At 46.8% G+C, this 27,880-nt stretch overlaps 1 protein-coding gene across 7 annotated transcripts; it reads left to right on the top strand.

The window, feature by feature from the left end:
- LOC123092001 (paladin) lies at nucleotides 1–27,663 on the top strand. Of its 7 annotated transcripts, XR_006444026.1 has the most exons (22): nucleotides 1–403; nucleotides 819–950; nucleotides 1,515–1,586; nucleotides 1,970–2,040; nucleotides 2,117–2,216; nucleotides 2,295–2,393; nucleotides 2,683–2,809; nucleotides 3,059–3,192; nucleotides 3,274–3,333; nucleotides 3,418–3,650; nucleotides 8,937–9,366; nucleotides 10,005–10,328; nucleotides 10,445–11,050; nucleotides 11,134–11,307; nucleotides 14,242–14,472; nucleotides 14,540–14,823; nucleotides 14,912–15,190; nucleotides 15,351–15,479; nucleotides 15,819–17,659; nucleotides 17,741–19,185; nucleotides 19,294–19,416; nucleotides 19,532–21,285. XR_006444026.1 is itself a non-coding variant. In XM_044513638.1 (20 exons), exons 1-19 carry the CDS (start codon nucleotides 236–238, stop codon nucleotides 19,370–19,372), a joined length of 3,732 nt encoding a protein of 1,243 aa, XP_044369573.1. In that variant the 5' UTR covers nucleotides 1–235; the 3' UTR covers nucleotides 19,373–19,416; nucleotides 27,132–27,663. The 7 variants fall into 7 exon arrangements, 4 of the variants coding, with proteins under 4 accessions (XP_044369573.1, XP_044369574.1, XP_044369572.1 ...); XR_006444024.1 differs by lacking the exons at nucleotides 15,819–17,659; nucleotides 17,741–19,185 and having other exon boundaries at nucleotides 19,532–19,683; nucleotides 19,779–21,285; XR_006444025.1 differs by having other exon boundaries at nucleotides 15,819–19,185.
- Nucleotides 27,664–27,880: the final 217 nt, after the last annotated feature.

Raw genomic sequence — 27,880 nt, 5'->3', positions numbered from 1 at the left:
CCCTAGCCTGCCGGCCTTCCCACCCGACCTCTTTTCTGTTCGTCCCCCCTCCCCCTATCGCATCGTCTTCTTCTCGCCTACTGGCTCCTTGCCTCCTCTGCCCCCGTCCTTCTCTTCCCTCCGCCGCGTTCTCCCTTCCTCCTCTTACCCCGTATCCGCATCACGCGCCTCGCCGCCCTGTCGGTGCCTTACAAGCCGGTCCACCGTCAGAGGAGGAGGATTCGTGGAGGACAGGATGGAGGTGGGTGAGATGGACGACGTGCAGGCGGTGGGAGAGCAGGTCATCAGCAGCAGGGGCGGCTCCGTGCTCGGGAAGAAGACCATCCTCAAAAGTGATCACTTCCCCGGCTGCCAGAACAAGCGCCTCACCCCGCACATCGACGGCGCGCCCAATTACCGGCAGGTTACGTCTCAACCTCCTCTGAATTGTTCGATTTCCTGGCCTCATTCCCCAAATTTTCGAGGAAATCGTGCCAATTTGGAAGCGTGGTTGGTTGCCTCTGTTTTCTGAGCGACCCCCCGCCCCCCCCCCCCCCCCCCCCCCCAAACAAAAAAAAAACCCAAAGGACCTGCTTTTTAGCGTTGCCATGCTTTCTTAGCTGTCTGCTTGTCACGTACGTATCTCATCATAATGTAGGCTTTGAGTTTCAAACAGTGCTTTTGTGCTTTTGCAATAATCTAGCTTCCTTTTTGACGGGATTCTGTGAATTCAACGTGATGCCTAGGTTTTCAGCATCCTTCAAATCTATTCCATATGTTCGGTCTTCATGCTTTACAAAGGTGCCATGTCATCTACTCATTATCACCATTTTTTTCAGGCAGGATCACTGCGTGTTCACGGTGTTGCAATGCCGACAATGGAAGGAATTGTGAATGTGCTAAATCATATTGGGGCACAAAAGAAGGGAAAGCAAACCCGAGTTCTATGGCATAGTCTTCGAGAGGAACCAGTAAGATAGCTAATTACCATATTAGAGTCTTTGTGCAAAATATGCAAAACACAATGCTTATCACTTTGAAAACTATGGAAATTTACAATGAGCAAACAATGGATGCTCAACTGACCAGAATATCAAGTTGCAACTCTCACTGAATAGATGCAAATAAATAGAGAGTGGTAGGGAAGAGGTCTTTCCACGAACATTAAACATGTTATCTAATGTCTATACATATGATAGAAGCTATTTTTCTGTTATATGTTTAATATCTATACAAAATCTATATGTTCCATTAATCGTGTCTCTATATCTTTTCCATAGAGGCCTTTGACTTCAATTTTTTGGTTTATCTGAGACACATGTCTAAACCATATGTACTTTTCAAAATTTGTGGTTTATCTGAGACACATATAGTTCCATTAAACTATATGTTTTAGCAGCATTTTGCTTAAATTTGAAATTTCAGTGGAGTGTCTCTTGAACAGGTTATATTATATACCATGTATGCTCTAACTCATATGTTATGTCTTTTGTTATCACATCTAGTAATATGTGTTTTTCCACTAATATTACAAGGTTATCTATATCAATGGTCGCCCTTTTGTTCTACGAGATGCCGAAAGACCCTTCTCAAACCTTGAATATACGGTTTGCTTCGACACCTGACTTTGATAATTATTTTGCGTGCATTTTATGATAATTTATGGTTTCCCAAATTTACTGGTTATGTTACAATCTCATTAATGTCTTATATTGGAGATAGTTGTCCTGGTAAACTTCCACAGTGGAAGTTATGACACAAATGTCCTTATACCAATGCTATTGCTTTATTTAAAGAGATTGTGATGTTTTGGTGCAGAGGTGTTAACTATAGCTTCTTAGGGATTCCTGTCGATTTGGGTATTTCCAGTTACACGTAGGCTATACAGTTGAGCCATCCCATCGAAGATACCTTGTTGATGTCCATATAGCTTCCATTTCATTTTCCTTCTAACTAATATTAATCCTTGACTTTTGCTAATATATTATAGGGAATCAACCGGGAGAGAGTCGAGCAGATGGAGTTTCGTTTGAAAGAAGATATTCTTCAGGAAGCTTCAAGGTACATTACTAGCAAGATAAACTACTTCTCTGTTTACTTCGAGCAGATTTTTATAATGCAATATTTGATGGTGCAGATATGGGAATAAGATCCTAGTTACTGATGAGCTGCCGAATGGTCAGATGGTGGACCAGTGGGAGTCAGTGATGTCTGATACAGTTAAGACTCCACTTGAGGTAACTCCATGGTTGATGATTTAGAACATACCTCTTACCTCTCCTTGGTATTTTTGAGAAAACTTAATTCATCTGCAGGTCTATGAGGAGTTACAACATCAAGGATACCTTGTTGATTACGAGCGTGTTCCTATAACTGATGAAAAAGCTCCGAAAGAAGGGGATTTTGATAACCTGGTTAGTTTTATATGCCGCCGTTAGGTTCTCCACCTAACTTCTCGTCCCAATGTCTTCACTATATTAAATTGAACCTTCACTCGTCCAGGTTGCCTGTCTACCACGAGATCTGTGTGCTAGTCACACTATTTCTTTATGCTTTAACTTTCAACTCTTTTGACACAGTTAGTAGGAAATACATTTAGCAGGGATTGCATTCTCTGCAGACAATCAGCTATTGCAATAATAAAAATACTGAGATTGGAAAGTATGTTACATATAATTAAATTTCCTTTGATGTGTCTAACAGGTACATCGAATCTCTCAAGTTGATATGGAGACTGAAATTGTATTCAATTGTCAAATGGGGAGGGGACGGACTACTACCGGCATGGTCATATCTACGTTAGTTTACCTAAATCGGATAGGAGCTTCAGGTGAGCACCGTTGTTACCAGTTTGTTATATAGAACTGGTCAAGAAATATAATGCTCCACATGCACAATTATATGATTGTCAAGTGTTTTGAATTTTCACGAGATTATTTAGTATTTATATACTGATGGCAACTGAAAGCCTGCTTGATGTGTACTTGTCTGACTATATGGTTATCACATTATGCGCTTATAGTTTACGCCTATACTTGGATTTTCAGATATTTAACGTGTGCGGTGCTTTCTGCTGCAGGTATCCCAAGGACAAGTTCAATTGGGAAGGTTTTCTATGCTGGAAATGATGTAGATGACTACAGTCCTAGCTCAGAAGAAGCAATTCTCAGAGGAGAATATGCTGTCATTAGGAGCTTAGTCCGAGTTCTGGAGGCAATAATCTGAATATGTTAAACTGTTCTCCTTTTAACTTAGTTTCTCTCAGTAGTGACTTTGTGTCTGATATTTATGCAGGGTGGTGTTGAAGGCAAAAGACAAGTGGACAAAGTTATTGATAAATGTGACTCTATGCAGGTATGCCGTTTTATGTCCTGATAATTCAATTCACACAACCTTATCAAATTGTTTCATGTTTGTGCTTGCTGTCCTTGTGAACAGAACCTGAGAGAAGCTATTGCGACCTACCGCAATAGCACTCTTCGGCAACCTGATGAGATGAAACGGGAGGCATCACTTTCCTTCTTTGTGGAGTACTTGGAACGTTATTACTTCCTCATATGTTTTGCTGTCTATGTACATTCGGTGAGCTCTGCTCACCAAGCAACATCTTCAGGAGTTCATTTTTCTGACTGGATGAGAGCAAGACCTGAACTGTACAGTATTCTTCGAAGGTGAGCCATGGTACTTTCGCATACGAATGCCAACAGTTCATAGCTTGTAAGAGTGTATCTGGCTCAAACTTTGTTTCCTTTGAGACACAAGACAAGTCTTAATTTTTTACCTTCCTTGTTGTTCCACTTCATTGAATAGTAGGCTGAATGTGGATATCCAAACTCCAAAGAACTGCTATCTGCTTACTTTAGTGCATTTTTTCTTTGTAATTGTTTTCTTTTGTAGTTTATTTGGAATGATTGCTAGGTCGCGCTGACATTTCTACTAGGCAGTCCCCATGTTCAAGACATTGGTGCTTGAGTGTCGAGTCATGTAGTAACTATGTCTCCTATCAAACAGTTAATGCCATGTCAGTTTACATACATTTTTTCCTCAAGTTATTGTCTTGCTATAAGAATGAATGCCAATGGTTAATTGGCATCAATAAAGAATGAATGCCAGACACTCAAGTTTAATAACTGAACACAGCTCCATCACCCTGCTATATTTAATGAGTTTTATGCAGCATTGCCATTTTGAATAAATACATAACTACAACTTGTTGAATTTTGGTAACCCAGTTTGTGATTTACATCAAGTGAAATTTGTTAGGAAATATGCAACTGATACTATTGAGAGGCCAAAGCCAGCAGGCCCACCAGCGGCCTAAGCAAGCCGATCTAGCACGGGCCTGGAGAATAGCACGCACGCCTGCCGATCTAACGATTTAGCAGGCACGCACACACTGCATGGATCACGCGACCCTGACGCAGTCAACGCACGCAAGCCTGCGGTGGTGGAGCACGGAAACCGGCGGCCGGCGGCCGATCTTGGGCGGGAACCAGGCGCCGCGGACGACAGCCTGGGCGGGAACAGGTGGCCGGCGGCCAAATTTGGAGGAGAGCCGGCGATCTCAGCGGCACACGATCTGGACGAAGCCTGCGGTGGAACTGGAAGCCGCCGGCTGATCTTGGGGGAACCGGGCGCCGTGGACGGCAGCCTGGGCGGGAAGCGGTGCCAGCGGCCAAACTTCGACGAGAGCCGGCGATCTCTGAGCTGGGCGGCGCACGATCTGGACGTGCAGGGAAGCCGTGAAGAATCCACAGACCGGTAACTTGGGTCTGCTGGCGTTGACGAGACAGGAGCAGCAGCTGGTGGGGAGAGAAGGAGCAGCTAGCCGGGAGAGGAGAGCACCGGCGTCCAACGGGGAAGGGAGGTGTAGCAGCGGCCGGTGAAGAAAACAATGGCGGCGCAAAATTGGACCGAGAGCACGAGTTGTGCGTGCGGTAAAAAAACCCTAAGCTCTAATACCATGTTAGGAAATATGCAACTGATATTATTGAGAGACCAAAAGCCAGCATATATACACATACATGAGGATGCCAAAAGGCTACAAGAGGATGCCAAGAGACTAGAATGTAAAAGGTCAAAAAACATCACTAATATAACTCTTAACAAAATTGATAGGTACAGGTAAAAAGGTTAACATCTTGTACACTCTTCTGGCATTTCACAGATGCTTTGTTATATCCCACCTTCCCACTCATTCTCGCAGCTTCTCACGTGTTCTGACCAAGTCATATGATATCTTAAACACACAATAATGTCTGCCAAACACCATATTGATCTAACTCGAAACATAAATCATAGCAAGAATGCTAGAGGAAAAAACAAACTAGTATATACTCCCTCCGTCCCATAATGTAAGACGTTCTTGTATCCACAAGGGTGACCACCAGACCACATGCGCGATTTGTATTTTGCAGCTCAGTTATTCTTTAGGTCATGACATGTAAGTATCTGAATAATTATCACAACTGTAATTTGCCATTCAAATTCTGTGCTTCTTTAGTCCATGGCCTATATTTGAAGAATTATCTTTATTGTCAGAATTAAATGGAACTATTTAGTTTCTTACCAGGGCTTGGAATTACTTAATGGTAACTGCTTGGTTAACTGGTTTCTCCAGTTTCCATGTAGATTACCTACCCCAGCCCACCACCAATCTGCCGCAATTGCATGCATGATTGGCGCCACATTCCTTGATGGTTATATTCTACTTATCAAAGTGTTAAAATAAAATGAAATGTGCTAATTCAATTCTGGTCCAGTTTTGTGCTAAAAAAGCTTTCGGCATAAAATTGTAATCATAATTGTTCCAAATATCGGCCAGTTAATCGGCATCTCGGTCAGTTAGTCACTACTTGGTGGGTCACCGAATAGCTGATTAACTGATTTATTGGCCGATTAACTGGAAAATTTGCCTATTTATCTCTACTGAGCACGCGACCAATATGGTACCAGTTACCGATATCCTGAACACTGGATCATATATCAATATGATCCATTATAACGTTACATTAGTGATCATCCCCAGCTCACAGATAATAAATTAATAATTTAGGGCCTGTAGCCGCTTCTGTAACATCTTTGCACTTCAGTTTAAGAGCATTTCAGAATTCCATAGGAGCATTCATTGCAGTTAGCCCTAGCTCACAATGCAACTTTTGTGTTTTGTTCACATGGGCCATTACTAATGTGACATAGAAGGAAGAACAAACAAGCCTATATTGCCATGATAAACTATCCGCATGCCGCCAATCTGTGTACTTTATCTCTCACTGTAAATGTTAGGAGCTTGGGCCCTACCTGGCCTGAACCGTAGGTTGTAGGGGTGGGAGGCTGGTCGGCGAGGAGATGGGCGGCGGCGTCGGCGCCGTAGTTGCGCGGGAGAAGGCGAGGCTGAGAGGGAGATGGCGCAGGGGAGGAGGCTAGGGTTAGATCTCCCGGCTCCCTAAGGAAGCCGAGCAAATATGATTGTGTCTTGCTTGATTAGATTGATACATCTCCTCTCCTTATATAGAGAGGTTTACTTGACTCCCAAGCCCCTAATAACGATAATTGGGCTAAGCCCCTAATAACGATAAGATAGAATGGGCCACAACTAACTGGGCTAAGCCCCTAACATGCCGGTCATAACATTTCTCCCTGCCTGCACAAACAGCTCGTCCTCGAGCTGGAAGGTGGGGAAGCGCTTGCGGAACTCCTCGAGGTGATCAACCGTCACCAAACACCTCCGCGGCAGCTGGGGCGGGCAGGTCGCCGAGCCTGGCGGCGGCGTCCTCCTCAATGTAGTCCGCAGCCTCCAGGTAGAAGAGTCGCGGGCAAACGTGTCCGGGCGCATAGGGCTCGTTGCAGTTGAAGCACAACCCTTGGCAGTGACGCTCGAGTTGCTCGGCCGGGGTGAGCCGGCGGAACGGGAGCGCCGCGGTCGCGGCGAGGGGTGCCGCGAAAGCCTGAGCAGGACGGCCCTGCACGGGAACGTCCGGCCAGGGTGGCGGCCCAGCGGCCCGGGACGGTGACGCCTCCTGGATGGCCACCGCACGGCGCTCAAACGCGCGGGCGTAGTACATGGCCGTCTGGAGGTCCTGGGGTCCCTGCAGCTCCACGTCCATGCGGATATGATCCGGCAGACCGCCGACGAAGAGCTCAGCCTGCTGGCGAGCCGTCACGCCGGGCGCGTGGCACGCCAGGGCCTGAAAGCGGTCGGTGAAGTCCTGCACCGTAGGGGTGAAGGGAAGATGGCCCAACTCCGCTAGCCGGCTCCCGCGTATCGGCGGCCCGAAGCGAAGGAGGCACAACTCGCGAAAATGCTCCCATGGAGGCATGCCGCCCTTGTCCTGCTCGAGAGCATAATACCAAGTCTGTGCGGCGCCTCGGAGGTGATATGAAGCGAGCCAGGTGCGATCCGACGCGAGCGTGCGTTGCCCCCGGAAGAACTGGTCACACTGATTAAGCCAGTTGAGGGGGTCCTCGGTGCCGTCGGTGACGAAGGCGAGCTTGGCGAAGCGCGGCGCCGTCTAGGTATGACCACCGTGGTGGTACGGCGCCGTCTGGGTATGACCGCCGTGGGGGTATGGCTCGACGGTGCGGAGCAGTGGCGCCCGGTCGGTGATCACAGGGGCCCCCCGTGGAACTGCGTCGCATCGAGGCCAACGTAGGGACCCGCGGAACTGGAGGACCCGCCGTACTGCGCCTGCTGTGACGGCACGTGCGGCGGGCCCGAGGCCATCGTGTAGACCGGCTGAGATGACGACTAGGTCAACCAAGCCGGTAGCAGGGACGGCGAGGGCGGGAACCGGACCTGGTGGAGCGGGACTCCCGCCGGCGCGGTCGATGCGGGGCCGGAGCTGACCGGCGGTGGCTGCTGCAGCTGCAGCGGCTGCTGCGGTGGAGCGTCGGCTGCCACTGCAGCCAAGGCTGGGCGGTGGTGGCGATGGATGGTAGCTGCAGCGGCCCGGCTTGCGCGGCGGCGGCGATGTGCGCTGTAGGCGCGCGGGAGCCGACGCCGGCCACTGTGGCCACTGCGGGGCGGCGGCGGGCTGCGGCGGCAGCTGCAGCCGGGGCTGCAGCGTCCCACCGAACGCCGCGGATGCCCTTGGATGCGGCGAGTACCACGGCAGGGCCGGCAGCCCGGTGGCGGCGGTCGGCGGCAGGGGCGGTGGCGGCCCGTAGGAGCTGGCCAGGTACAGCCGGATCCCCTGGACGGCTGTGACGATGTCGTTGAGGACCCCGGTGATCTCCTTCGGGGTGTAGGCGGCAGCCGGTGGTGCGGTGGAGGGCGCCGGCATCTGGGCGGTGGCGGCGCCAGAGGATGCGACCAGCGGCGCGGACGGGGAGGGCAGCAGCGCGGTGGAGATGGCCAGTGGCGCGGTGGAAGCGACGGGGTGGGTGGCGGAGAAGACATGATCGGAACTGAGCTACCTGATACCAAACCATTAGGAGCTTGGGCCCTACCTGGCCTGAACCGTAGGTTGTAGGGGTGGGAGGCTGGTTGGCGAGGAGATGGGCGCCGGCGGTGGCGCATCAGCGCCGTAGTTGCGCGGGAGAAGGCGGCGGCTGAGAGGGAGATGGCGCAGGGGAGGAGGCTAGGGTTAGATCTCCCGGCTCCCTAAGGAAGCCGAGCAATATGATTGCTTCTTGCTTGATTAGATTGATACATCTCCTCTCCTTGTATAGAGAGGTTTACTTGACTCCGAAGCCCCTAATAACGATAATTGGGCTAAGCCCCTAATAACGATAAGATAGACTGGGCCACAACTAACTGGGCTAAGCCCCTAACATGCCGGTCATAACAGTAAAACATTAGTAAGGACGCTTTCTGTTGACAGTTAATATTCGAGAACACCATATTAAAAATACTATTTATAATAGTGCCAGCAAAAAGTGTTTAATTTTCTGTTTATGGGTTCTTGTTGCATTATTTGACATAACCTGAAAGTCATTTCATATTTCAATATATTCAGGCTGCTGAGGAGAGATCCAATGGGCGCTCTTGGTTATTCAAGCTCAAAACCCACTCTTCCAAAAATTATTGAATCTGCTGACGGGCGCCCACATGAGATGGATGTTGTTGCTGCCATGAGGAATGGAGAAGTTCTTGGACGTCAAACTGTTTTAAAAAGTGATCACTGTCCAGGGTGTCACAATCTTAATTTGCCTGAAAGAGTTGACGGTGCACCTAATTTCCGGGAAATTCCGGGGTTTTCAGTCTATGGTGTTGCAAATCCTACTGTTGATGGCATTCGGGCTGTTATTCAGCGAGTTAGTACAAGCAAGGGAAACCGGCCGATACTCTGGCATAATATGAGAGAAGAGCCCGTCATTTATATACATGGAAAGCCTTTTGTGCTACGAGAAGTAGAAAGACCGTACAAGAATATGCTGGAGTACACGGTATGTTCCATTTTCAGTTGCCTCTATGGATTTATGACAGATAGTTGGTGCTATGATTTGTAGTGTTAGTATAAACAAAATAACTTCATATGGAATTTTATATGCAATTTCCATGCATTGCTTCTCCAACATGACTTCATTTTCTCTCTGAATAGTAATGTGCACTAACCGCACAAGTTATAGCACTTAACGTGATGATTAATTTGAATCCACAACTAAGTTATCTTTATTTCTGCATATGCTTTTGTACAAGTACTGAGGTTGAAGGTGCTGTCAGGTGTCCAAAGGCCTTGTGCTGATACTATTTGTCTGAAAAAAATCTGCTCATTTATTCAGACCATTAAAATGTGAACTTGTCAATTATAATGTCTAAACATGTTCAGTACTCGAATAAACTACTTGTTGTGGCTTGTGGGGCTTGGTTCACATTGGGTTGATCAGCTCTCATATGTTGCGTAGCCTTCTCTAGGCTGACCTGTCCCTCAAGACTCAGACTGTATCTCAGCATTCTAATCACACCTAAACTAATTAGTCTAGTATAGTAGCATTTTCATTGAATGTGATATGTGATATGCTATCCTGTACTTTCCGTGAGGAACATTTAGTGGTCTAAATCAGATAAAATGCACTGATATCAGGGGATTGGTCGTGATAGAGTTGAGCGTATGGAAGCTCGGTTGAAGGAGGATATTTTACGAGAAGCAGAACGGTATGATGGGGCAATAATGGTTATTCATGAAACCGACAATGGTGAGATCTTTGATGCATGGGAAAATGTCAATAATGAAGCTGTTCTGACTCCACTGGAGGTATACAAATGTTTGGACTCTGAAGGCCTTCCAATCAAATATGCACGAGTGCCCATTACCGATGGTAAGGCCCCCAAAAGTTCAGATTTTGATACGGTAGCCTTTAATGTCGCAGCTGCTTGCAAGGATGCTGCTCTTGTATTCAACTGCCAGGTACTACAACTTATCTCTTTGCTGGGCAAGAATTCTATACTTGTTATTTGAGAAAAGTATTGGCTCTTCATATCACAGGCTTCAAAAACTTAGATTTTAACATTGTGGTCTTATAGATGGGCAGGGGCAGAACAACTACTGGTACTGTGATTGCTTGCCTGCTCAGACTTCGAATCAATCACGGCAGACCTATTGGAATGCCAGCCATCCAAAATAATCATGAAGATACAACTGATGCCGATTACTCAAGCGGAGAAGAAACAATGGACCACAATGGTCACTTGAATTCAGAATCATGGAAACCTCACACTTTGACAGAGCTACACCCTAGATTTGACATTAATGACATCCTTCTGTTGCGAAAGATTACAAGGCTATTTGACAATGGGATTGAGTGTAGACAGATTTTAGATACTGTTATTGACAAGTGTTCAGCTTTGCAGAACATTCGCCAAGCTGTTTTGCAATACACAAAGGTGATTAATCAACAAAATCTGGAGCCAAGAGTTAGGAGAGTCGCATTAAATCGTGGTGCTGAATATTTGGAGAGGTACCTGAAATTAATTGCATTCTCAGCATACCTCGGGAGTGAAGCATTTGATGGTTTCTGCGGGCAAGGAGAAACAAAGATCTCATTTAAAAATTGGCTGCAACAGCGTCCGGAGATCCAAACCATGAAATGGAGCATAAGACTGCGACCTGGGCGTTTTTTCACTGTACCTGTAAATATCTTCCTCTTCTCTCCAAAGCTTCATTTGGGCACTTTGGAGGCATGATGTTACTAAAAACTATTTGCCATCTGCAGGATGAGCATAAAGCAACATGTCAACCTCTGCAAAGTGATGTAACGATGGAGGCCATCGTGAAAGCCCGTAATGGTTCTGTTCTGGGAAAGGGATCCATACTCAAAATGTATTTCTTTCCTGGGCAGAGAAGGTCAAGCAGCATGAACTTCCGTGGTACACCACATGTTATCAAGGTATCTAACTGTGCAACTAACCAATGTGAACTCCATATTTGCTCGCTAGATGTATATACAGTTCTATCATTATTATCCTTATTTATTTCTGTGAGTTAAACCTTCTATGTTATTCAAACATTCTTACCCATAAGGGTAGCTAAACTTAGTGTAAGAATTCAGGCTTCTATTGTAAAATTTATCTTACTAGTTCACACCATGTGCAGTGCTCTATTAGGACCGCAAACCGTGTCTTAGATGCAAGGGATTCCTCGGTTGGTGTGGATGGCGGCACCATTCTTGTCCAGCTTCCCCAAGCTCATGATGCTGTTGCGGAGCAGAGGAATGTAGTAGACACCCATTAAGACCTTGTGCGCACCCAACTTGTCAATGAAAGCGACCGAGCTGCAGCCTTGGACGCTCACAACCAAGCATCCCCGAACGTGACGGAGCCAACCGCTGAGTGATCGAGCTTGGAGAAGACCTCCCGTGGCCTGTCATGTGGTTGGTTGGCTCTATATCGAGGTACCACCCCTCCAGATGCTCGATTGTCCGTAGTTTCGAGGAATGCCTTTGCCCGTGGCCCCTCCTGTTGCATGCCCTCGTCGTCCTCATGGGCTTGGGTGAGGTGTGCCCTTGCCTTACCTGGATTTGCGGCAGTCCTTTGCCCAATGCTCAAGGCGCTGTAGTTGCGGCATCTCTCATGCTCGTCATCCTAGGTGCCCTCTTGGCAGCGGGCATGTTGCTTATTTTCTTTTGCACGCCATGGGGCATCACCACCCACTGCTCGGCTTAGGGAGTCCCGGAGGTTCCCTCTCCGTCCTGCCTTTCCTTCATCCGGGTGAGCCACTGCTCCTTAGTGAAGTAGAGGTGTAGAGTTTGCCGCTAAACATGATTGGCTGATTCAACTCGGGTGACGGCTAGTTGTAATTAATATCCCTCGTAATCTATGCATCCTCTCGTTTGACTCTCTCATGCAACCCCCTTTAACTTCTTGGCTCCCTTTCCCATGCATTCACATCTCAATCCTCCCATTCTCATGCATGCACAATTAAATGTTTCTTCCAATTGTGTTTTTGAGGGCACACGATAGGCTTGTTTTCACAACCTCAAACTTAACGCTAGCCTATCACAGTGCGTCTTGGTCGTGGTGCAGCTCCTCCTATGCACCTGGACGGAGAGTAATGGTCGTCAACAGCCTTGAGCTGTTCGTCACCTCTTCAATTGAGAGCAACAGCATCGAGGAAACTCTTGATTGGCAACACAGTTTGCTAGGGGAACGACGCGTAGCAGCTTCTCAATGCCCTCTGTTTGTCGACGTGATCGGCATGGATGGTCAGCGAACTCATGAGGCCGGAGAGGAAGAGCGCAAAGTTTTCAGCTCTCTCCCTGTTGTGGAAAGTGAGCAGCTCCCATTTCTGGCCAACTTCTGCACCGGGGACTTCGTGGACTTGCGGATGCGATTTTTGCTGATGTGAATCGCATGGATCACCTCCCAAGCTTCTGTGGTTGTTCTCTTGACCGTCAGGGTGCGGATCATCTCCAGTTGCTCGACACTGAGGATGCCCTCAACCACCGTACGGTCTACTTGTTGGGCAGCGTCACCAAATTCGACGGCAGTCCTCATAGTTGTTCCGATTCGGCTGTGGCCGCCAACTTCTTTTTTCACATGTTGGATAACCACGTCCGGTATGTCATGGTGTTGCCCGCACCTTGGCTGCATGGAAGTGGAACGACAATGATAGGCGTGCTGCTATGGGCTTGTGACTGACGGTGGATCTAACATCGTCTTGGATCAAAATCTTGCGTTGTTGAGGTATAGACGCCATGAGTAGGCAAAACTAGTTAGTTCATAAAGTAAAACTGGAGATGATGTTAACCATGCTAGAGCTGCTGTCGATATCACGGAAGCTCTTGGTTCCCAAATCTTCCATAGGTTAGAAAAATCGAAGGCCAAATGGAGACATCCAAATCGCTTTGGGTAGGCCAGTCCCAAGATGGTTGATATCGTTACCTTGATTGATGCTAATGCACAGCCGCAACCTAGAAGTCAGGTGGCAATTGATGAAGATGTGTGCGCAACCTTCTAACTTGTGTCCACACCTAGGGCAGGCGGCGTTGGAGGCTTTGTGTTGACGGAGCAAGTTATCCTTTGATTTAGCCGTTTATAGAATAAGGGCCAAGTAAAGACATTGATCTTGTTTGGAACGCTTGAGGCCCAAATGTAGTCCGGGTCTTTATGATCATCATGAAGTAAAAGGTTGTATGCATGCTTGGTGGAGAAGGCTACTAGTTTTGCTAATAGCCATCACCTGTGTTAATGCTACTTCCACTTTCTGAGAAGAATTTCCTAAAAGTTATGTTCATTTCTGCCATAGGTCTTGGCGACAACGTAACTTGAACTTCTATAACTATAACTGTAACAGACCCCTTAAGACAATGCTTTTGTTGGAATCACCATATTTCAAATGATAGTCAGTGTCACTAATTAGTACTCCCTCCTCCCAAAATAAGTGACTCAACTTTGTACTAGCTTTAGTACAAAGTTAGTACAAAGTTGAGTCACTTATTTTGGGACGGAGGGAGTAATACTAATAATGATTGCTATTACATCATCTGTCTCGTTGGTCAATATAGAACAACAACAATAACAACAAAGCCTTTCAGTCCCGAACAAGTTGGGTAGGCTAGAAATGAAACCCATAAGATTTCGAAACCAAGTCATGGTTCTGGCATGTGGATAGCTAACTTCCACGCACCCTTGTCCATGGCTAGTTCTTTGGTGATATTCCAGTCCTTCAGATCTCTCTTTATGGACTCCTCGCATGTCAAGTTGGGTCTACCCCGACCTCTCTTTACATTATCAGCACGCTTTATTTGTTCGCTAAGTTCATTTTAGAAATATATGGCTACTTATATTCTAAAAATACTGAATTTTAACCATGTCAACCTTAGGTGGATGGATACCCTGTGTATAGCATGGCAACACCAACTGTTGATGGAGCTAGAGAAGTTCTGTCGTATTTGGGCTGTAAGGATACAACTGGAAGAGACATTATTCAGAAGGTGGTCATCATGGATCTTAGGGAGGAAGTGGTAGTTTACATCAAGGGAACACCGTTTGTTTTGAGAGAGTTAGATCAACCTGTTGATACACTGAAGCATGTGGGCATAAGTGGCCCAATGGTGAGTAGCTCCTCCAATATTCGCCCGTTCGTTTCTTTTGGCAGTCCTTAAAGTCTATCGTATGCAGGTAGAGAACATAGAGGCAAGGCTGAAGGAGGATATACTTTCTGAAGTTAAACAGCTAGAAGGTCGGCTGCTTCTGCATCAAGAAGAATTTAACACAGCCACAAATCAATGCAGTGTATTAGGTTATTGGGAGCACATAGATCTGGAGGACGTAATGACACCGGCTGAAGTGTACAGCACATTGAGGGATCAGGGGTATTGTATTGACTACAAAAGGATACCTCTGACCAGGGAAAGAGAAGCATTAGCTGCTGATGTTGATTCAATACAATCATCAATCAATGAGTATGCACCCTTATCCAAAAATTCATATAACTTGATGACTTCTGTTGCTCAACTGCGGGACATAAGAATCACTGTTGCTTCTTTACAGATCTTCTAGGTACTATCTCTTTGTTTCACACACGGGATATGGTGGTGTTGCTTATGCAATGGCCATTACATGCCTGAGACTTGGTGCAGATGCAAAGTTTGTCATGGAACAAACAGCAGAAACACACTTCGTATCAAGTTCTCTTACAAAAAGTGTACCTGTGAAAACCTTCACTGACATAGCCCTCAGGCAGGGGGACTACCGTGACATACTAAACCTTACTAGAGCACTGATACATGGTCCTAAAAGCAAAGAAGAGGTTGACAAAGTTATTGACAGGTATTATAGCATAAGATGTGGCGTTTACTTAAGCTACGCTTCAATATGAATTTTTTAAATTGTAGTTGTGCAGTACCTGGAAAGTTACTAAGTTAGCAGTTGATGTACTCCATGTTATGATGGTTCAGCATTTTTTTAAGTACTGATTTCTCCTATGAAGATGTGTTGGTGCTGGGGATTTGCGGGAGGATATTTTGCAATACAGGAAGGCATTGCGAGATTGTTCACATGATGATGATGATGATGAGGCACGGTCATATCTCATGGATATGGGGACTAAAGCTTTGAGGTATGTATAATTTGATTTAACTCGAGGGGTTTTCTGTCACATGACACTCTTTTATTCCTAACATCTTAAGTTCTTCATACTTGATATAATATATTCAAGACGAAGTGCATGCTTTTATTTTATCTGATTATAGAAGAATATATTAACTTACCTCACATCACTGAAGTTTATTTTTGAGCGTCACTAAACATCAGTAAAGTATTATTTCATAGGTATATCGCTTGGTATAGCATTGACAGTACATGTATTCCATTTTGCTCTGTGGATACCTTAAGGAAGCGTAATAGGACATTGAGTGTTTCCTTACTTTGCGACACTTGACATTGCTATTAAAATTAGGCAAAAATGGTCCATACAACAATGAAGCAACTAATTTTAGAAATGCCACTGAGAACACCCAATTGACTGCCATGTGAAACAGCGGTTGTTTACAATTTGCAACATATCACTGGCAAGATCAAGGAGGTTCTATTCAGGTACAAATGATCATTTATGTTAGAAAAGGTACAAATGATTTTTCTTCTAAGAATTAGTACAAGAAATCATTTTCCTTCAAAAGAGAGATTTTTTTTCAAAACTATCACGTTATTTGAAGCAAATTCGGAAACTACAGCATACTTTGGAGAAATATCAAGTCTAGCACCCTGTCGGCCAGGTGTTGGCCAAAAAGGGTGTTTTCGGCCACCTCTAGGCCGAAATAGGGTTTTCGGCCATGCCTTGGCCGAAAAGGTGCAAAGCTGGCCGAAGAGGGGTGTTTTCGGCCACCCTTTGGCCGAAAAGGACTTTTTGGCCTAGTGTAGGCCGAAAAGTACTTGTTGGTCAATCGTAGGCCGAAAAGTACTTTTTGGTCAAGTTTAGACCGAAAAGTCCCTTGGACCACCTTTTTCCGTTAACTGTTGGCCAATGTATTTTCCCGCCAACCCCTTCGTTGATGCAACCCTCTTGCCCTTCGATGATGTGGTCCTTTTGCCATCCGTCGATGCAGAACTATTGCCCTTCGAGGATGCAGAAGTCTTGCCCAACAGATAACGGAAAGGTAGGCCCAAGGGACTTTTCGGCCTACACTAGACCAAAAAGTACTTTTCGGCCTAGTGTAGACCAAAAAGTACTTTTCGGCCTACATTTGACCAAAAAGACCTTTTGGGCCAAACAGCAGCCGAAAACAGCCATTTCGGCCAGCTCAATCACTTTTCGGCCATGGCAAGGCCGAAAACCCTACTTCGGCCAACAGTTGGCCGAAAACTACCTTTTCGGTCTGCACGTGGCCGACAGGGTCATAGTTTTGCAATTTTTTCATTATGTGTTATAGTTTCCGAAATTGCTACAAAATACGTCATAGTTTTGAAAAAAAATCCAAAAGAGAACCATTGAATTGATGATTTATTTTGTTTGTAAATGACACTGTTGCGGTTAGTGATACACCAATACACTATACAAGGGCTTGCACTTTAGAGTGGAATATATTTTTGAATTTGCCGCCACGCGGTGCTCCTATGTGCCAAGAGTATTGCCATTAGATATCCACTAGCAACATTTTATCTTCTATACTAATTGGGCTAGTGGCAACAAGCTGAGTTGACTATCCATGGCTGGAGTCACCTGACGCGTTTGGCATTAGAAAAATGTTTTGGTGCTACTTTTGGAATAATGCAAGTGATCATTTGCACTCATGCCAAACCTTACGGCCTTGAGAGTGAAGAGAACTCGTTTTGAAGGCAAGAGTGAGCGCATGAGACCAAACCTTACCCTCCCTCCCACATTGGCCACTCTGTTGGATGTCCACCTCCCGCCGACCGCCACTTTGGCCCTGAGGGTCACTCCCCTTCCCAACCCCCACTTCCGAGCTCCCCTTTCTGTAACCATGGACCACTTGTCCAGCGGTAGCCCTGAACAGCAACACGTCCGTGAGGATCGTTGGGGCGGCAGCTTGGACTCGTCTAATGAAGATTCGCGGCGCTCGTAGCACGGTGTCGTTAATGGGAAGGCCATGGCGGTGGAGGTTGCCGAGTCTCAGTGTGTGTGTTAGGGCCCTCGCTCGGAGGGTCACGTGGTGGACTCTGACAATGGCTTTGATGAGTTGGATGACCCAAACGAGGATGAAGACATGGGTGTGGAGCAGCCCAAGAGCAAGCGTTGAGATGGTGGTCGTCGCGGTAGCAAGCGCAGGTTGGCGGTGACAGGTGAAGGTCGCCACCCCGCCTTTGATAGACCGTGCCTGCTCTATATGGACCCTAACCACTGCATCGCCGACTGTACGACAGAGCCGACATGGCAGTTTTTCGGCTCACCGGCTGGTGTCTGCACGCAACTAGGATCACCAGGGAGGACTTCTTCATGGTGCAATCGGATGATCCGTCATTGTCACAACATTGGCAGGCTGTTTGAGCTCGTCATGCCGCTGAACGTCAAGACCCATGTCTCGCTGTTTATCCATGTGGCCCTGATGGTTGATTACCATTGTTCGCCCATGCGGTCAGACTTTGGTTGGTCACGAGGTGCTTCAAGTACACGCTAGGGAGACTAGATTCGCTATCGTCGACCTGCGGCGGTGTTGCCTTCGCTCCGGGCACCTCTAATGATTGATTAGGCTAGTCCTGCTTGAGATAGGTGGCGTCATGGAAGATGTGGCCACCTCCGCCAATGGAAGACTATAGGAGCATGGATGATTTGCATGCTTTGTTCGACAAGGCCGAGTAGGAGGGTCTCCTATCTCATCTGGGTTATTGCGTCCTGAGAGACTATCTTTATATGTTGATGATGTGATTGTGCTCATCCAGGCTTGTACGGACGAGGCTTATGCCGTTAATTACCTTCTTGATATGTTTGGTAGGGCCTCTGGCCTCCGATGTAATATGAGCAACAGTTCTTTGTCTCCCATCGTGCCGAGGAAATTAGTGACATCATGTGTTGCAAAATCTGCCCTCTGCTCGTCAAGTATCTTGGTCTCCCGTTGAGTCTCAAGAAAGTATGTAAGGAAGAACTCCAGAAGTTAATTGATATTATCAGGAACAAATTGGTAGCACGGCAGACGGGTTTTCTCATCCAGGGTGGTTGTTGCTAATGAGTAATTGAGTATTGGTACTAGTCTAGAAGTCCTTATCATGCTATGTTTCTTTGTACCCCAAGTCTTGCGTACTATATATTTGCCCCTTGGGCTATGCAGTAGAGATGAGTTGCATCCATAACATTGTATTGGAGCCTAGGTATTTCTTTTAGCACAGCAACTCATGCTTCCCCTATCCAATCTTGCACCGCCGTTGCTTTCTATTCCTCGGCTGTCTCTGCTTTTCTCTACTCGCACGTTCGCGTTTTGCTCATCTCCTCTGAGCAACCGCCATGTTTGGTCAACAGCCGTTGCTCCTGTCTGCTCGTAATGACGGATTGTGCTGCGCCCCACTGATTTCCCACCGGATCCGGCTGTCGTGAAGGTTGTCGCTGCTGGTCAACTCTACCACGCCGGATCCCGCCGCCCTGAAGGTTGCCGCTGCCCCAGTCAACTCTGCCATGCCGGATCCCGTCGCCTAGAAGGTCGCCGCCGCCCCAGTCAACTCTCCCATGCCAGATCCACCGCCCCGAAGGTCGCCGCTGCCCCACCGCTCCATTCAACTCTGCGTCGCCGGATTTTGCTTGGATCCCTCCCGATTTCCGCCCGTGTACACCGTCCCCTGCCAGATCCCGCCCGTCCGCCGTCACTTGCTAGATGCCCGTATTTGCCCAACTTTGTCCGGATTTCAGCGCCTCTTGCCTGATTTCATAGCATCGGAGGCATCTCGCTTGGGGCTTCCTTGCTCATTCGGCTTGCTTGTTTTGCCAGGTTGACTCGGCTGGGTCTCGTTCGGCTGGATCAGACCTTCTCGCTTGGGTCGCTGCTTCCTCTCATTAGTTTGGGCTGAACCGATTGCTTGGTGTTTAAAGAAAAGATTATATAAAAAAGCAGGTACAACTCCTGTGTCATCGGGCTATGTCGTCATTCCTCGTTGCTCGGTTATTTCTGATTGTACTAACTACACCGAGTTCGTTGCCTTCTTTCACATTCATATGCGTGGCATTAGTTTCTGGTGAGGTCTCCGGTCCGCCGCATCCAGTTCTTCCTGTGGCTCCTACTCCGCCAACATCACAGGCTATTGCTGCGGATGCTCCTCAAGCTGCTAAGGACGCTGCTAAGCTTGCTGATGAGACTGCGGATCATGCTTATGAGCAGCAGGTTTTGGCCTCGCTACCGTCTTCGAGATGTGGAAATGTTTTTGCCAGCGCTAGCAGCCCTTTGGTGATGCGTTATACCTGTTTGTGGTTTGCCAGGAGCATGCTCTTCAGCAGGGTGACTCCATTGTTGATGATTCCTACGCATAGAGTTCTGCTATCTAGCGCCGGCTTGACTCTCTTCACTGCTGGTTGTCCTACTTGCCAGTGTTGCCAGGCTGTGTGGCCAGACTTGGAGTTTCATCGTGTCTACGAGTTCTTGTCTCAACTTCATAAGGAGTTTGAGCCATGGCGGTGGCATGCTGAGTTGTTTGCTCGTGGCTGTATTTCATGAGATACGGGCGGAGGAGACTCGCCTTTGTGGGGCAGGTTTACTTGATGTTCCCTCTGTGCTTGAGCTCTTTCTACGCCGTCTGCTATACCGTTGTTTTTCCGCTCCAGTGCTCCGCCACTCCACTCTTGGTGGCGAGGATCGCTCTCGTACTCATTGTGGCTACTACGGGGATGGTCACCTCGAGCCTGATTGGTTCTTGAAGAAGCGACATCTACGCCAGGCACGCATAACAACTTCAGAGATTTGTCCTTGACTCAGCAGGATATTGTGCGACTTAAGCGTCTGGTTGCAACTTCGGGTTCTAAATCAATAGATTAAATCGGTCTTGCTGCTGACTCTTCTAGCTCAGAGAGACCACCCTCTTCACAGTTAGGAGCACAACACAAGAGCTCTGCTTGGTTTTGGCCTTCGTCTCTATGATTTTTCTTTCACGCCATCGCATCTATAGTCTAGTATGTGCTATCTAGTTTTCTATAATTTCGCTGCGTCCACCAAGTCTGTTGCTCTTTTTCGTGTTTCTCATGTCATGCGAGTCCACGATACCTTTATCCGTCAGCCTTTTGTCCTTGTCCTTTCTATAGGATTTTTGTGGCCTCCTTTTGGATTGTCGATCTACACCCATTCTCTTGCCGCCGAGCTTCTTTCGCCGCCGGTTTTCTTGGGCTATGAGTTTTTGCACAATGTTTCATTCTCTTGATGTACCATTTTCTTTTGACAACCCATCTTCTCTTGTATCTTCTACCGATGCGGTGTCTTCCTCTGATGCGGCATCTTCTTTGTTATTTATCCCCTTTGGCTTGACTCAACAGGTTATTAAGACTCTAAATGCTATGACAAAACTGTCAGGACATAGTTTAAGGAGTATTAGTATTGTCTAGGAGTCCTTATTAGGCTATGTTTCCTTCTTTGTACCCCAAGTCTTGTGTACTATATACTCCCTCCGTTCCTAAATATAAGTCTTTTAGAGATTTCAATAAGAACTACATATGGGTGTATATAGACATATTTTAGAGTGTAGATCCTCTCATTTTGCTCCGTATGTATGTCAGTACTAGCGCACTTACAGCAGTCATCAAGCAAAGGACAAGGAAGATCAGCGCCAAGAAGAAAGTAGAGAAAATGAGCATGTGATTCAAATCGAGTGTTGGGCTGAAAGGGTAGCGTGTGTAAGTGTGGGCCATGGGCCGGCCCAGTCATGTAAGTGAGTCGTGCGTATATAAGCAATGGTCGACTACTGTAGCAAGGCATCGATGATATAAAATTTATTCTGAACCTCTCGTTCTCTCTTATCCTCTCTGTATCGTCTTCTACCTTCCGACCTTCCCTCTCTGCCTCCGATCTAGATCCGCCTCCTCTATCAGACTTAGGTCGCCGGAGAGATCCTGCCGTCCCTAGGGCTTGACAATCTGGTATCATAGCCGTCGCTCCGCTCGGGCCCAACTTTTTTCCCGAATCGTACCTACCAAATCCGAGGCGACGGTCGTGGATCCCCTCGGGTTGATCTGCATAATTCCCGACCTGAGGTGTTGATTTGGGAACGAATCGCGACCACGACGACAATCAAGCTGAACCCGCAGACGCGCTTCCTCGTGTACGAGATGGAGGCGCTACAGGAGCGGATATTACAGGAGTTCGCCGAGCTGCCGCGGCGCAGAGCAAGCTCACGGTCGTCGACGGCATCTGCGCACAGCTCGAGGCTCTCGACGCCAAGCTCACAGAGCAGTCCGCCCGTCTCGACCAGGTTCAGGTGAAGGTAAATCTCTTGTGTGACACGCTGGGAAAGGTTCAGCAGGAACAGGCACATGCTGCACAGCTGGGGAAGCAACCGATGCACCCAGGAATTGGAGAGAGTTCATCCCCCACAGCATCAAAGGTGCCGGACGGCTCACTAGGTGCCATGCCGGGTCTTTCACAACGGGCGCCCCTGCGTTTTTCTCAGCAGAGTGCTTACCATACCATACATGGGAACAGTTTTGTGTAGCAGTTCTGCAGGAATTTGATGTCAACATCCACAGGGAAAGGATGAAGGAGTTGATGTTGCTTAACAAGGGGGCACAGTGGAGGAATACAAGCAACAGTTTCAGCAACTTGTATATCACATCAGGCTATACGAGCCCACCATCAGCAATACTTTCCTGGTCACTCGCTTTGTCATGGGGTTGAAGGAGGAACTGTGCTTGGCTGTGGAAATGCAACTTCCAGCAACGGTTCAGTTGGCTGCTATGTATGCTACAGTGCAAGAGGGGCTGGTGCATCAGCAGAAGTCTCTAAAGTCCACCTATCAAAAAAATTCAGTTCCAAGGAATGATAACAGACATAATTTTGTTCCTATTGAATTATGGAAAGCCAAGCAACTGAAGGATTATCGGCGTGCAAATGGACTATGTTATGGGTGTGGAGAGAAATATGTGCCAGGTCATGCATGTAAACCACCAACTGCTCCTGCAGCTCAACTGAAAGCAGCAGAGTTAGTGGACCCTCATGAACTCATATCAGATGCTGTGTTGGATGCACTGGTGGACAATTATCAGGAAGAATGTGCCACAATCTCGGACACAGTTCTGTCTGGGGCCTCACACCTTAAAACCATACAATTGAGAGCTCTGATAGGAAATCAGGTGGTGCTGATACTCATTGACTCTGGTAGTACTCACACCTTTGTGGATCAAGCACTCTTGGACAGAGTTTCGGTGCCTGCACAGAAAATGCAGAAACCCATGCAAGTAAAAGTAGCAAATGAAGGTCTGGTGGACTGTACCAAGTTTGTGCCTAAGCTAACTTGGTGGATTCAAGGGCATAGTTTTTCAAGTGCCATGCAAAGGATATGATATCATCTTAGGTATGGATTGGCTGGAATAGTGGGGAGTGATGTAGTGTCACTGGGCTGGGAAGTGGATTCAGTTTGAATATCAGCAACAAACTGTGAGATTGCAGGGAGTACTACCTGCTAAAGCAGAACCTATTAAGGAGGTCTCTGTGGAGCAATTGAGAAAATGGGAAAAAGGAAATGACATCTGGGCAACTGCTATGTTGCATCATATTGTGGTTAGTCCACAATCCCAAATACCTGAAGAAGTTCAGCAAGTTCTACAAGCAAACAAAGCTGCTTTCAATGATCCTAAAACATTGCCTCCACAAAGAGATTTTGATCATGAAATACCTCTAGTACCTGGTGCAGTTCCTGTCAACTGCAGGCCCTACAGATACTCACCTCAGCAAAAAGATGAAATTGAGCGACAAGTAGCTGAAATGCTACAGGCAGGGCTCATTACCCCCAGTTTAAGCCCTTTTGCGTCTCCTGTGTTGTCAGTCAAGAAAAAGGATGGCACCTGGAGATTTTGTGTGGATTACTGGAGATTGAATGAGGTAACTATCAAAAACAAATTTCCACTGCCTGTGATTGATGAGTTGTTGGATGAACTAGGAGGAGCTAAATGGTTTTCCAAACTGGACCTTAGGTCAGGTTACCACCAAATTAGAATGGCTGAAGTAGATGAATTTAAAACAGCTTTTAAAACCCACAATGGCCAGTATCAGTTCAAAGTAGTGCCATTTGGATTGTCAACAGCTCCTGCTACCTTTTAGTGCTTCATGAACTACATATTCAAGGGCTCTAACAGAAAGTTTGTGTTAATTTTCATGGATGATATCTTGGTTTTCAGTGGAACTTTGGAAGAACATGTCACTCACTTGCAATCAGTATTTGACATACTGAAGGAAAACCAGTTGTTTGTAAAGGAAAGCAAGTGCTCTTTTGCACAACAGTCCATGGAGTATTTGGGCCACATAATTTCTGACAAGGGAGTAAGTACTGATCCTGCAAAAACTGCTGCAATGTTGGACTGGCCAACTCACACCAATGTGATTGAACTGAGGGGTTTTCTGGGTCTCACTGGATACTACAGAAAATTTGTGCAAAACTATGGTTTACTGGCCAAGCCACTCACTACACTGCTCAAAAAACAGTCCTTCCAATGGTTAGAGACAGCTGATACAGCCTTTCAGTTGCTCAAGCAAGCTATGGCCATAACACCTGTGTTAGCACTTTCAGATTTCACCAAAACCTTCACCATAGAGACAGATGCTTGCAATACTGGCATTGGTGCAGTACTCACACAAGCAGGGCGTCCTGTAGCTTATTACAGCAAAGCTCTAGGGGTGAACTGTCAGAAGGTGTCCATCTATGAGAAAGAGTTTTTGACTATCATGATGGCCATTGACAGGTGGAGGTCTTACCTGTCTAGAGCTCCCTTTTTGATCAAAACAGACCACCTGAGTTTGTGCCACCTAGGAGATCAGAACTTAACTTCTGATCTGCAAAGGAAAGCAAGGACCAATTCTAGTGGGACTGGATTTCTCCATCCAGTACAAGAGGGGTGTCGAAAATATAGCTGCAGATGCTTTGTCTAGAGTGGCACACCTGTTTTCAGTACAAGCAGCACTGAAGGAACAGTTAGCCGGAGCGCAGAGCAAATACAAACAGTATGCGGATCGTAAGAGGATTGACAGACAGTTTACTGAAGGAGAGATGGTCTATTTGCGGTTGCAACCGTATGCCCAATCGTCAGTGGTCAATCGTCCTTGTCCTAAACTGGCCATGAAATACATTGGTCCCTTCAAGATTCTCATCAAGATCGGACAGGCAGCTTACTGGCTGGAGCTGCCGCGAGGAAGTATGGTTCACCCGGTCTTCCACGTCTCTCAATTGAAGGAGCACATCCCTGACCACACTCCAGTTTTCAGTACATTGCCAGCACCACTGGACTTGTCTGATCCAGCCATGCAACCAAAGGAGATCATTGATCATCGCTTGGTCAAGAAAGGGAATGCCGCTTATCAGCAGGTACTAGTTAAGTGGACAAAGTTTCCTGCAACGGAGGCTACATGGGAAGACTACCAAGTGCTTCGCAACCGCTACCCAACTGCACCAGCATGGGGACAAGCTGGCTCTTCAGGGGAGGGTACTGTCGGTACTAGCGCACTTACAACAGTCATCAAGCAGAGGACAAGGAAGATCAGCGCCAAGAAGAAAGCAGAGGAAACGAGCGGGTGATTCAAATCGGGTGTTGGGCCGCAAGGGTAGCGTGTGTAAGTGTGGGCCATGGGCCGGCCCAGTCATGTAAGTGAGCCGTGCGTATATAAGCAACGCTCGACTACTCTAGCAAGGCATCGATGATATGAAATTTATTCTGAACCTCTCGTTCTCTCTTATCCTCTTTGTATCGTCTTCTACCTTCCGACCTCCCCTTCTCTGCCTCTGACCTAGATCCACCTCCTCTACCAGACTTCGGTCGCCGGAGAGATCCGACCGTCCCTAGGGCGTGACAATGTAGTCCGCATTGAATCTCTACAAAGACTTATATTTAGGAACGGAGGGAGTATTTATTAGGCTATGTATCCTTGTACTCCAAGTCTTGTGTACTATATATTTGCCCCTTGGGCTATGCAATAGAGATAAGTTGCACCCATAACGGTTGTCTTATCCTTGTGCAAGCCATGCTCACCGCACCGCTGCACCCATCTTTCATTTTATCTCTGTTGATCCCCCCACCGTGGGACTTCAAGGCTATTGACAAGATTCGTAGAGTCTTCTTTCAGAAAGGAACCGATGCCTTTGCGGGTGGGCATTGTTTGGTCAGTTGGAAGGTGATTTGCAGGACAAAGTGAGCCGGTGGCCTCAACATGCTTGACCTGTAAATCATGTGTAGAGCCTTCAATCTGCGCTGGGAGTGGAGGTTGCATATGGCCGCTGACATTCCTTGGCTTTACTACAGCGCCTCACTGGAGGTTTAAGAAAAGGATCTATTCAATGCTGCAGCAAAGGTTGTGGTTGGCAACGGCGAACACACCTACTTCTGATGCGATAAGTGGCTGGATGGTGTTTCCCTGGACATGGTCGCACCGGAGATTGTCGACCTGATCACCCCCTCAACTAGAGCGTGCAGAAAGGTGTCGAGGCCTTGCTTGATCCGGCTTGGTTAAAAGACATAAGGGGCACCTTAACATCCGTGCTTATCTTCAATTACTCGAGCTCTGGGAAAGAGTTTGCAGTTTAATCTCCACCCGGAGCACAAAGATAGCTGGTCATGATCATCGGAGCCTAGCGGTAATTTCTTGGTCATGTCCGTCTATGCAGCACACTTTGCCGCTTCCTCTAGGAGCAGCTTCGATGAGACCATTTGGAGGGCTAAAGCCCCGCTCAAGTGCAAGCTCCACCTTTGCCAATCGCCTTGCCAAGAGAGATCTCCCTCATAACAAGCAATTTGCCATGTGCAGTTTCGTGCCTGAGGACTGCAGTCATCTCTTCGCCGGCTGCACCGTCACCAATATAATTTGGAACTCCATCCTCCAATGGGCTAACTTACAGGCGTTTGTCCCCACCATGGACCAGGGCCTCGTGTCATGGTGGATCTCTGCTAGGGAAGCTTACCACGGCAAGGACAGGAAGAGGCTTGATTGTCGTGGTAGAAAGGAATGTTTGTGTTTTTTAAAGTACTTTATTGTGATCTGCGCCATAACTTGGTATTATAATTTGCATAAACCACACAGTTATATAAAGTAAACTATGATGCTACTTAAGTTGTATCTGCAAGTTTTGTGGGTGCTTCTACTGCCTACTTCATGCCAATAGGTTATTTTATATAAGTGTCGCCGACTTACTACAAAGTTATAAACAAAGTTAGTATAACTCTGTAGTAAATCGGCGACACTTATTTTTAGGACGGAGAGAGTACTATTTTATGACATCCAAGAATGTGATCACTTTCGGACTCTGTTCTAGCTTTCTGTTTGGTTAGTAAGTGTTGCATGGTCTCCGTAACTAAATCTAAGATGTTTTTGAACTGCAAGAACTTCTTATATTTAGTAACAGAGGTAGTACTAAATAACATGCAGTAGTAGCAGTTGTGACAGGGGAATTCGGAATTGACCAGTGTGGAAGCTATTTTTGTTTGCATTGTTTTGACTTTTAACATATCCTAGACATGCATAGTTGAATTTAATATATTTAGCTAGTACTCCCTCTGTCTCAAAATATAAGACGTCTTTTGACACTGGAGTACATGTTTTTAAAATGTTGGCCTTAATAGTTTTCTTACTCTAAACTAATGCAATTGCAGGCGTTACTTCTTTCTGATAACATTTAGGTCCTACGTCCATTGTACATCCTTGCATGAAGTAACATTTGCGTCATGGATGGAGGCTAGGCCTGAACTCGGCCACCTCTGCGATAACTTAAAGCTGGATAGATAAAATATACCTTGGTCATTATTTTGGAGCCCGGGGTGTCTTGGGACTGGTGGACCGTGGACTCACCATTTCTGGACCTGAGAAGGTGGTACTAAAAGCGATGAGTAAGGAGTAAAGATAATTTGGAGGGAGTATGTATATTGGCCGTAAGAGGGGCATTGTATTGGACTTGCTTCTGCTAATTTACAGCGGCAAGCATGTATGTGTATATATTTATATATTGTCAAGCTTAAGTTGGACTAGGACAGTACAGTTGAGCTTTCCGATCTACTCCCTCTGTGCGGACGTTTTTTGACACTTCAAAAAACGTCTCATTATGAGATGGAGGGAGTACATGTTTTCCACTGCTTCCAAATTATATTCATCATTTAGATGCATGGCCTTATTCTTGTGCTCAACAAATCTGGATTTTAGGAGCTCTTCCTGTACTTTTTTATATGCTCCTTGGGCAATAGTTCTGGATCACTTGTACTGGAAAGACAGGATGAGCTCCTGCGATCCGCGCCGGCCACCGTCCCCTCCCCCTCCCCCTCCCCGCCCCTTGTGCTTGCTCCGGTGCTTCGGTGGGCTGACCTCTTGCCTGCTCCGACCAGGGATGCGCTCGCGTCTCGTGGCGCTC

The sequence above is a fragment of the Triticum aestivum genome, chromosome 4B, assembly GCF_018294505.1.
Source record: "Triticum aestivum cultivar Chinese Spring chromosome 4B, IWGSC CS RefSeq v2.1, whole genome shotgun sequence".
NCBI lineage: Eukaryota > Viridiplantae > Streptophyta > Magnoliopsida > Poales > Poaceae > Triticum > Triticum aestivum.
This window is presented reverse-complemented; position numbering and strand designations above follow the sequence as displayed.